At 39.6% G+C, this 11,275-nt stretch overlaps 1 protein-coding gene across 2 annotated transcripts in view; it reads right to left on the bottom strand.

Moving 5' to 3' along the window:
* Positions 1–11,275, bottom strand: part of rxfp2l (relaxin family peptide receptor 2, like) — a 319,695-nt gene that overhangs the window by 46,859 nt on the left and 261,561 nt on the right. For both annotated transcript variants that reach the window (XM_022685114.2, XM_022685107.2), the window contains one exon: positions 4,867–4,938. In XM_022685114.2, coding sequence (XP_022540835.2) covers positions 4,867–4,938 — 72 coding nt within the window. The remainder of the gene's footprint in view (positions 1–4,866; positions 4,939–11,275) is intronic.

Raw genomic sequence — 11,275 nt, forward strand, 5'->3', positions numbered from 1 at the left:
ATGAACTCATAATGAATCATCTACAGGGGTTGGACAATGAAACTGAAACACCTATGATTTTAGTGTGGGAGGTTTCATGGCTAAATTGGAGCAGCCTGGTGGCCAATCTTCATTAATTACACATTGCACCAGTAAGAGCAGAGTGTGAAGGTTCAATTAGCAGGATAAGAGCACAGTTTTGCTCAAAATATTGCAATGCACACAACATTATGGATAACATACCAGAGTTCAAAAGAGGACAAATTGTTGGTGCACGTCTTGTGACCAAGACAGCAAGTCTTTGTGATGTATCAGGAGCCACAGTATCCAGGGTAATGTCAGCATACCACCAAGAAGGACCAACCACATCCAAAAGGATTAACTGTGGATGCTGTAAGAGGAAGCTGTCTGAAAGGGATGTTCGGGTGATAACCCGGATTGTATCCAAAAAACATAAAACCACGGCTGATCAAATCACGGCAGAATTCAATGTGCACCTCAACTCTCCTGTTTCCACCAGAACTGTCCGTCAGGACAATAAATTATTGTGGTCTAAAACCAGGTGTTTCAGTGTCATTGTCCAATCCCTGTACATACTGCATGGAGGCAGTCAAGCTTTTCCCAAAAAAATCCAAGAAAGTGATATATATATTTATAAATGTGAAAGCATTGCTGAAAAAGCTAAAAATAAAAAAGCTGAAAATAAGATGAGTTCTACAAGAGATAATGATTTAAAATGCACCTCAATATTCACCATGGACTACCTGAAGAGATATAAACTGAAACTTTTTTTAATGACCCTCACTGTTTTAAAAAATGTGTGGATAGACCTTTACACTAGGATGACTGAAATTTCAGGATTTCAAGTACATCACACCTCCTTTTTGTCAACCATTAGAAAGCTATCATTCGTTATCACTCGTTTTGTCTGTTTTTTTCCTGCAGCTGTCTCGCCCGATACAGTCGCTGTAATCCAATCAATGCACTTTACACTTAACAGCGAATGAACTCAATTCCCATCAGCACTACAATTCCCAGAATGCTGTTTGTGTGTAGAAATGCTGTGGGTCGTTAGCATAACAATAGGGTTTAAGTGATTTGCGGGAGATTGAATGAGAGCCCAGGTTCCCTTTACGAACAAAAAAAATAAAAAAAAATTAAAAACACTACACAAATTGTACAGCAAGTCGACCCAATCGAGTATCGTGGAACTAGAGGCCTTTTGCAAAGGAGAGTAAAGAAAAAAAATCCAACTACAAGAGCTGTGAAAGACTTTTAACTAAAAACTGTGTCTACAAGCTCTGTCTCTATCTCTCTCACATGTGCTGAGATGCCTGGCCGGCCGGTCTTACTGGATGTGTCCGTTTGTGGTTCCAGCTTTCAGGAATCAGCCCTGTCCTTCTACTCATCAGAATTATTACACAACCCTTCTAACTCTTGCTTTTTTTTCCTCTTCCTTTCCTTTCTGTTTTCTCTATCTATCTCTTTTACATGTATGGAGATGCCCTGTTCCCGATGTTCCCAGCCTGGCTCTCCACTGCCCGCTGTGTTGTTCTCCGGCTCTGCAACCCTGCACTGATTACCATTAACACACTCAGTATCTGTTTCTGTATTAGCCATAGCTCTATAGTTTGTGCCCATCACATTTTTATATTCATAAATTTGTACCTGTTATATTAGCCATAGTTCCAAGGTTTCTTCCTCTTAAAGGGCGTTTTTCCTTGCCACTGTGTCACCATAAAAATTGGCATCTCTGTGGTGCTGCTCATAAGAGGCGTGGACCTGTTTTTCCTGTAAAGCGGCTTTGTGACAACCTTTGTTGTAAAAAGCGCTATATAAATAAAATTGAATTTAATTGAATTGAAGCTCAGATTTCTGCCAAAGGGAGAAGAGGGGAGTTTCTGAGTCATGATGCTAAAGTACTAAAACACTCACAATAAATACTTACAAAAAACGATACAAAATTAAAGATAACTAAAATTAGATGACTGACATTCATATTTATATCAATTTCCAAAACAAATCAACTCGAATAAACGGACCAAATCCAGGTGTGAAGGAATTCAGTACAGGATCGATAAAGATGTAAAAGATCTAACGGAGGTCTGAATTGAGTTTGAGCTTTGGAGCTGATACAGCAGCGATGCTCCTGTTCTGTGTCTGACGCTTCCTCGCAGCAGAAATGTCTAGAACCCTTATCGTCTCGGATAACAACGGAGAGCTCTTCTCTCCTCGCGTAGGCGACGGGTTTTCATTTAGAAATCTCTCTGAAGACTGATGACCTTTTCTTTTTGGTTTCACTTAATTTTTTTTCCCTGCAGGTGAACTTATCAGTTTTGCTGCTATTAAATCTGACAGAGTCTGCGAGGTGGAGAGAGATAGATGAAGAGAGAGAGAGAAAAAAAGAGAGAGATAGATAGAGAGAGAGAGGTGTGTTTAGAGTGAGTAAATCTAGTGCGATTGCCCATAGACAGCTGATCAGATGCGTGTTCACTGTGGACTCAGCTTTTGTACTCGAACAATCACTTTCTGTCTGAACTGCATCCAAACACATTGCTCTGTTTTGACACCCTGTACACTTTTTTCAGAGGTGAGAGCTGAACCCCGGCCAAAAAGCTCGGCCTTAATGTTTCCTCTGGCCAAGCAAATACGCGCCTGTCTATGCCTTCCGCTGATAACCGGCTGCGAGATGTGTGGCTGCATGTAAAATTAAACCGTTTCCATTTTACAGATGCGCAGCATTTTCCCTCCATTCCTCTGGGATAGCACACCTTAAAGAAGCTGCATTTTGTTTTTTTTTGGGGGGGTTTTTTCGCAGCTGAAGGCACGAGGCTGGCGAGGGGAAATATGTGTCACTCTCACTTAAAAAAAAAAAAAACTTTACCAACAGCCTAGAAGTTGCACTTAAAATAGCTCAATTTACCGTGTGAGAAACATGGAGAAACTAATCCAACCGAAAGTTTTTTTAGCCCTGCCGCTCACGAGTACTTTCCACAGCTTTCCATCAGTCTAGCAGAGTGGCAATGCTAATGCTAATGCTAATATTATCAGTTTGTGCCCAAAAATGGAAATTCATCCAATCCAGAATGACGGGGTTTGATGAGCTACCACTGCAATCTCATTATCTCTAATTACAGATAACGATCAAAATCTCAAGTTGCAGAAATGGATCGAGCTGAATTCCAAATGATAACACATTTTTAATGTGGCCTGCTTTTCAAATGAATCCCGATATTGGGGATACTGGTCACATGATGATAAGTAGGGTTGGTGTTTTTTTTTTTTTGCTTAATATTAATATCAGCACACAAAAAAAAGTTTGGGTACTGTATCACTGTATCACATCTCTTTACAACTCAAATACAAGAGCAGAGAACAAACTGCACTATAGTGACATTATTGGTACTGTGTCACAATTCAACTCAATTGAAGGAGTAGAAACTGTATCAAAGTAAAGGTTTGTGTACTGCATCACAATCTAACTCAATTATAAGAACAGTCAAACTGTATTAAATTGAAAGTATTGTATTGTATTGGATCACAGTTAAACTCAATTGAGCAGAAGAGCAGACGTTGAGTTGTACTATAATAATTAGAAAAAAAGATATTAGGGAAAATTGTCACTTGATGATGAGTCAGTGTTGAGAGGCTAAAAACATGGATTTTTTTGCTTAATATTAATATCAGGAGTGTAAGAACTGTATAAGATTGCATCTAACTCAAATACATGAGCAGATGAACTGTATTATAGTGAAAGTATTATAGTAAAAGTATGTGTACTAAATCACAATTTAAACCAACATAAAGAGTAAAAGCTGTACTATAGTGAAAGCATGTGTAGTGCATGAGCCAACAAACCAAACTGCACCAAAGTGAAAATATGTGTAGTTCATTACAATATAATTCAATTAAAAATAGCAATAAAATTTTATTTAGTGAAAATATGTGTACTGCACCCCAAAAAAAACTATTAAAAGAGTTTTAAAATTTTATTAAAGTGAATGTATGCGTATTGTATAACTTTAAAATGACAGAAACTGACTATAATGAAAGTCTGTGTAGTGCATCACAATCTAACTCAATTAAAAGAACAGAAACTTTACTATAGTGAGAACAAGTGTACTGCATCACAATTTAACTCAAAAGTGTAGAAACTGTACTATAGTGAAAGTCTGTGTAGTGCATCACAATCTAACTCAATTAAAAGAACAAAAACTTCACTATAGTGAGAACAAGTGTACTGCATCACAATCTAACTCAATTAAAGGTGTAGAAACTGTACTATAGTGAAAGTCTGTGTAGTGCATCACAATCTAACTCAATTAAAAGAACAGAAACTTTACTATAGTGAGAACAAGTGTACTTTATCACAATTTAATTCAATTAAAATAACAGAAACTTTACTATAGTGAGAACAAGTGTACTGCATCACAATTTAACTCAAATAAAAGGTGTAGAAAGTGTACTATTGTAAAAGTCTGTGTAGTGCATCACAATCTAACTCAATTAAAAGAACAGAAACTTTACTATACTAAGAACAAATGTACTGCATCACAATGTAACTCAATTAAAGGTGTAGAAACTGTACTATAGTGAAAGTCTGGGTACTCACAATCTAACTCAGTTAAATAAATTGAAATGGTTATGGTTATTGTATCAAAATCTAACTCAATCCAAGGAGCAGAAACTAAACTATAGTGAAATTAGAGGTACTGTTACCTAGTCTAACTCAAAGGAACAGAAACATGTAGATGGAAGGTTACATGTAACGTGTAATTCAGTTTTTTTAAATGATGATGGTGATGATACATGATGGTATGTTTTCAGGTTCATGTTAATATTAAATAGCAATTATTAGTAAAACTGAAAGGAATCCAGATTACTCACATGTGGGAGAGGTTGCTGAGGGTGCGGAACATTCGGATGCTGATGTTTGGAATCTCCACCTCCTCCATGCTCCTGGACAGCAACACCATTACTTTATTAAAAATTCAGAAAGTAAAATAAAGTCTAATACAAGTTATAGATACTACAATATGATCTAAAATTAATAATAATGTTCTGTTATTTGTTTGTACTGTCCGGGTGGAGGTGCATCGTTTAAAAAAGTGTATTCCTTTATATTGTTGACATCACTGTGGTGTTTACTCATATAAGGCTTTAACCTGTTTTTCTGTAAAGCTGCTTTGTTACAACATTTAATTAATTTAAATAATTAGATTTATGAATTGAAATAAACTGAATCATGTAAAAATATTAGACAAGTCTAGAATATAGAGCAATGTTGACTGAAAGATGAAACATGCAAGTAATTAGTAATATAATACAGGAAATTGACAAATCCTGCACCTAACAGCTGGGGTTATGCATAGGGCTCAGCCAGGATCTACTACTCACTCAACTAACAACAATAGCAAAACCACCACAATCTGATACTGGCTCGACAAGAATCCAGAAGCACAGCCTAACACTATGTTCATGGTCCATTGCCTCAACTGCCAAGTAACAGACCTACCAAAAAATAACCTATGAACACATAGAATCCCTCCTTAATCTAAGCTCACTTCCTTTAACTATGGCAACAACACACTTACCTAAGCACAATCACACACAATAAATCACATTATAAGTTGCGTGAGCAGAACACAGCAACCACTACCATCTGATACTGGCTCGACAAGAATCCAGAAGCATGGCGAACTATGTTCATGGTCCGTGCCTCAACTGCCAAGTACTCAGACGTCTACAAAAACTCATGAGACAAATTATTACAAGAGCAGGACCACACCAATCCCCTTCATCCAAACTTAAACACAAACTTCAGTGCAAGCTCTTCTCAGGGGTCATCAGGCAGGCACCTTCCTTCGTCAGTGTTTCGCTGAATTAGGCCCACGACACCTCCAGAAGGCTCAACAGTGAAGTCTGGCGTCCCAAACCCACCCCCCTCCAAGCTTGCTGTAGAAGCACAAACTCACTCCCTTCCCCACACAGCCTCAGCCCTTCTGAACCACAACCACTGACTAGATCTTTCAGCTACATCTGACAACTCCTTCACTACAGTCCTTAGCACACGACCTCTAATTCCGAATTCAGACAGCAGTCTTGTGGCAGACTTCGCAACAAAGCCTCTAGTACCTACCTCTACCGGTCTAATATACGCTTGCCACCCACGCTCTCTCACCTCAGCCACCAAGTCTGTATACTTCAGCCTTTTCCTTTCATAAGCTCCATCTACCTCGTCTTCAAACGGAACAGTCAGCTCTATAAAATACACTATCCGCTTACTTTCAGAGTACAACACTACATCCGGCCTCAAGGTTGTAACCAGAATGCACTCTGGGATCTGCAGTTTACTACCTACATCCACTAATAACTTCCAATCTCGTGCATTGGCCCACTTACCAGCAGTTTTCAAGCACTGTGCTGTTTCTCCACTATGCTGCCCCTCACGCACAAACGTTATTACCCTACTGCAACCTACCACGGGCATGTTATTAACTTCTAACCGTTTCTTATCAAGTGCACCTGCAAGAGATCTAAGTACCTGATTATGCCTCCATGTGTAGCGCCCCTGGGATAGACTCACCTTACATGCCGACAAAATGTGCTTCAGCGTGCCACTTCCTGCACATAGCTTACAACTTGGATCCTCACCCACCCACTGAGCAAGGTTTTGTGGCGTTGGCAGAACATCATATGTAGCTCCCAAAAGAAACTTTATACGGCCTGTATCCAATCCCCATAACTCTCGCCAGGTGATTCTCCGCTTCTCTACACTTTCCCATCTCATCCACTGCCCCTGTTTATTCTGCCCTGCTGCTTTTGCCCTCCTTGCTTCCTCCTCCTGCTCACGAATAAACCCTGTAACCATACGCCTTTTCTCAGGTGATGTGGCCTTGACGAATGCTTTCCAAGAATCACCTAAACCTAATCCTGCCTTCCCATTTTGCACCTGCCCCACAACATCCCTGTGCTCCAGTGCCCTCCTTGCGGCTTGAGTAGCTTCTCGAGCATTCCACTTTCTCCCAGACCTAGTCACTGGTGCTGTTGCTTTAACCAGCCCGTCTTTTGACCCTAACAACTGCATTTCACGTCCTACCTTAGCACATTTGAACTCCTCAACCAAGCTCGTCAACGGCAGTTCCAGCATCCCTCTCCCACACCACGCCACACTACTAAGGCAACGCGGCACCCCCAACCATGTCCTTATAGCCTTGCTCATAACCCTTTCTAACCTCTCAACCTCAGAAATCGGAATATCATAAACTGTAAGTGGCCACCTTAGACGAGGCAACAAACCAAACTGCAGACACCACAATTTTAATTTACCTGGCAGAAAAGACTTATCAATTCTATTAATGGCAGAAAAAAACAGAAGAAGAAAAACAATTTTAACAGATTTGACATCCAGATTGATGTCAAATATAATATATATCCTAATATAAGAATTTAGTTAAACATTAGTTACACAATTAATAATACAACAAAAATATATACTGTATTTTTTTCACACTACAAGGCACACGGGATTATAAAGCGCACTTTCAATAAATGTCTATTTTCTGGTCCATTTTTATACACAAGGCGCACAGATTTATAAGAGCATTTTAAGAGACATTATAAGGCATTATAACTTTAAATTCAGCAGGTCTCACCACTGGATGGTGGTTGTTAACTATGTTTAATAAAGCTAAGCTAAATAAACAAAATTGTAATAAAAAAGACTTTCCTTTAAAGTAAAACAAGTTAAACGAGTGCTGGATGTTAATCTTCACAGATTTCTCTCCTGAAAACTGTAAAATGCTTCAGTTTGTTTACAGTAAGCTTAGATTAGCGAGTTTTTGCTGGAGCATTAGCAATAGCAGCTAACAGCTCCAGCAGCGCTAGCTGGGGTTAGCAGCAGGCTACAGGCTGATAACACTCACCTCTGAATGGTGAAATAGCTAGCACGATTAGCAGGTAATGCTAATGCTACTTCAGCAGAGTTAGCTGAGATTAGGAGCAGGCTAAAGGCAGATAATGGGTAAATAATGGTTAGCGACTAATGCTAATGCTACTCCAATCCCAGTGCTGGAGAACTAACCTGAAACTCCTGTATAACTCTGTACTTCAGCAGAGAGGCTTTACTGCTCTTTACAACCTGACTGGTAAAATTCATACATAAGACGCACTGGATTAAAAGGCGCACTGACGATTTTTGGGAAAAATAAAAGGATTTTAAGTGCGCCTTATATAGTGCAAAAAATACAGTGATAATACAGTAATGTTTCTTTTGCATATTACTGTGTTTATTGCTGTTAAACTGAAAACAGATATTGTTAAAAAGGTAAAACAAAACAAGAATACAATTTTCAGTTAAAACTCACTGTTGTTGGCAGAACTGGCCTCTGCATTGATTCTTAACTATGTGTTGTTGTGTATTCGGTTCGACCAAAACAAATTGCACAGATCCGTCACAGAGCAGAGTTCTATTACACTTTATTCCTGAGTTCAGAGTGGAGTTAAAATGCGCTGCGTCCCGCTGAGCTGCTCCGAGAGCTGATCTAACAATAAAGCAGAAGGTTTCGGGAGCAGCCGTTCAGGCAGAATTAGGATGCAGCAAATTACGTTTGCATAAATTAAGCTTTTTTTCCACGAGCAAGTGGAAAAAAAGTGGATTGTGATATCTTAATTTGACTTTTATAAATTCATGCTTGTAATTACAAGTACCTGTAAATTGAATACATTTGCATAAATATGTATCTTGAAAAACGGCGTAAACGTTTTTGAATAGGAAATAAATGTTTTTATGCATTTGGAAAAGGTCATTAGAAAACTCCTCCCAGCTCCCACGCATACACTCACATCTGACATTCAGGTGCAGTCAGAAGCCTGGAAACAAAAGCGCTTGTCCTCATTTTACCTGTTTCCTCATTGGGAAATAATAAAAATAAATAAAATGTAACACACACACACACACACACACACACACACACCCACACACACACACACACATATATATATATATATATATATATATATATATATATACACACACATCAGTTGTTTTTTCTGAATTTGTTTTTCTGTATATTTTTGTATATTCCTGTTACCTAAATTAGGAAACAATCACTAGTATGTGTTCAGTGTCCTAATGCTATTAGCATTGCTATTAGCCATTTAGCTATTTTTCATGTTTTGTTAATTCTATGCTAAAAACTCATTCCTGTTACTTTCATTCCTGGCACTAAAAAAACTAACTGAGTGCCAGTAGCAGGAGTGAGTACCAGTAATGCCAAGCTCAGACTACACGACATTTTTGTCTCTCACAATGTTCACTACGTCAGATTAAGCAGTTATCTTAGTTTTGCGTTGTTCTCAGGGGACTGGCAACACTACACGTTAGTTACCGACCAATCATCGTCCGCGTCCTCGCGTGAGTTCGTAGGTTATCGCGGGGGAGAAGCATAGAATCTGAGAATCACGGCTACAGAAGCCCTTTGCGTGATGGAAGCGCTTTTGTGCTAAAGAAACTAAAAAAAGTGGAAAAAGCGACTGTGGGCTCGTTCCTGGGTGACCCAAATGGACATTACATGCTTTTTGTACTCCATAGAGAACTTAAGGTATGGTAAAGATGTAGCTACTTAGGTTTCAGTGCCAGTAAACATAATATTTCATGGATGAATTAGATTATTAGATGATAATTAGATTATTCTTCTGTTTCTCTGGTCTAGTGAACTGCAGGAGAACCGTCCCACTTTCTTTTCCCATGTTTACACATCTGTGCGCCACAGAACGCTCTGTCTTCCTATTGGTCAGAGTCAGGGAGCAGGTCGGGGAGCATGTCAAACTAGTCGATAAAATACAAAAAATTCTAACATGCTAGTCTTTACGTCGGACGCTCCGAAGATGTCGCTCACTTTAAATTACTGCTCTTTGACAATGAAATTCGGATCCGACGCGAGCAATGTGTTGGCACCGACAAAATCGGGTCAAAATCGGGCTAAAATCGTGTAGTCTGATCCGGGCATAACAGGAGTGAGTACCAGTAACAGGAGTGAGTGCCAGTAACAGGAGTGAGTGCCACTAACAGGAGTGAGTACCAGTAACAGGAGTGAGTGTCAGTAACAGGAGTGAGTGCCAGTAACAGGAGTGAGTACCAGTAACAGGAGTGAGTGCCAGTAACAGGAGGGAGTACCAGTAACAGGAGTGAGTGCCAGTAACAGGAGTGGGTGCCAGTAACAGGAGTGAGTGCCAGTAACAGGAATGAGTGCCACTAACAGGAGTGAGTACCAGTAACAGGAGTGAGTGTCAGTAACAGGAGTGAGTGCCAGTAACAGGAGTGAGTACCAGTAACAGGAGTGAGTGCCAGTAACAGGAGGGAGTACCAGTAACAGGAGTGAGTGCCAGTAACAGGAGTGGGTGCCAGTAACAGGAGTGAGTGCCAGTAACAGGAATGAGTGCCACTAACAGGAGTGAGTACCAGTAACAGGAGTGAGTGCCAGTAACAGGAGTGAGTGCCAGTAACAGGAGTGAGTGCCAGTAACAGGAGTGAGTGCCAGTAACAGGAGTGAGTGCCAGTAACAGGAGTGAGTTCCAGTAACAGGAGTGAGTGCCAGTAACAGGACTGAGTTCCAGTAACAGGAGTGAGATCCAGTAACAGGACTGAGTGCCAGTAACAGGAGCAAGTGCCAGTAACAGGACTGAGTGCCGGTAACAAGAGTGAATTCCAGTAACAGGAGTGAGATCCAGTAACAGGACTGAGTGCCAGTAACAGGAGCAAGTGCCAGTAACAGGACTGAGTGCCGGTAACAAGAGTGAATTCCAGTAACAGGAGTGAGTTCCAGTAACAGGACTGAGTGCCGGTAACAAGAGTGAATTCCAGTAACAGGAGTGAGTTCCAGTAACAGGACTGAGTATCAGCAACAGAATTGAGTTCCAGCAACAGGAGTTCTTTATATATTAGTGTGAATTTTAGTTAATGTAAAACTAGTCACCTTTTTTAATTTTACAGATGAAATGACTGAAGTGTGCAAATAGCATATATGTTAGTGTTCATTCCTGTTCCACAGTATTCATTCCTGTTACTTGATCTTTTTTTTCTAGAAAAATAAGATTAAATCGCCTTTTTTCCCCCCACATTTTTGGACTGTATACCTTCTTTTTCTGGTCTTATATCCATTAAGTATGTGTTTCTATAGCAATTATGTCATTCTGTTGCTAACGTAGATCATTTTCGAACTACTCTTTTTTTTTTTATCCTAGTCTTGTAATAATGCCTCTTTTTTTGCTACACCTGAAATGCATGTTTATACTG

Source organism: Astyanax mexicanus, chromosome 1 (genome assembly GCF_023375975.1).
Source record: "Astyanax mexicanus isolate ESR-SI-001 chromosome 1, AstMex3_surface, whole genome shotgun sequence".
Classification (NCBI taxonomy): domain Eukaryota; kingdom Metazoa; phylum Chordata; class Actinopteri; order Characiformes; family Acestrorhamphidae; genus Astyanax; species Astyanax mexicanus.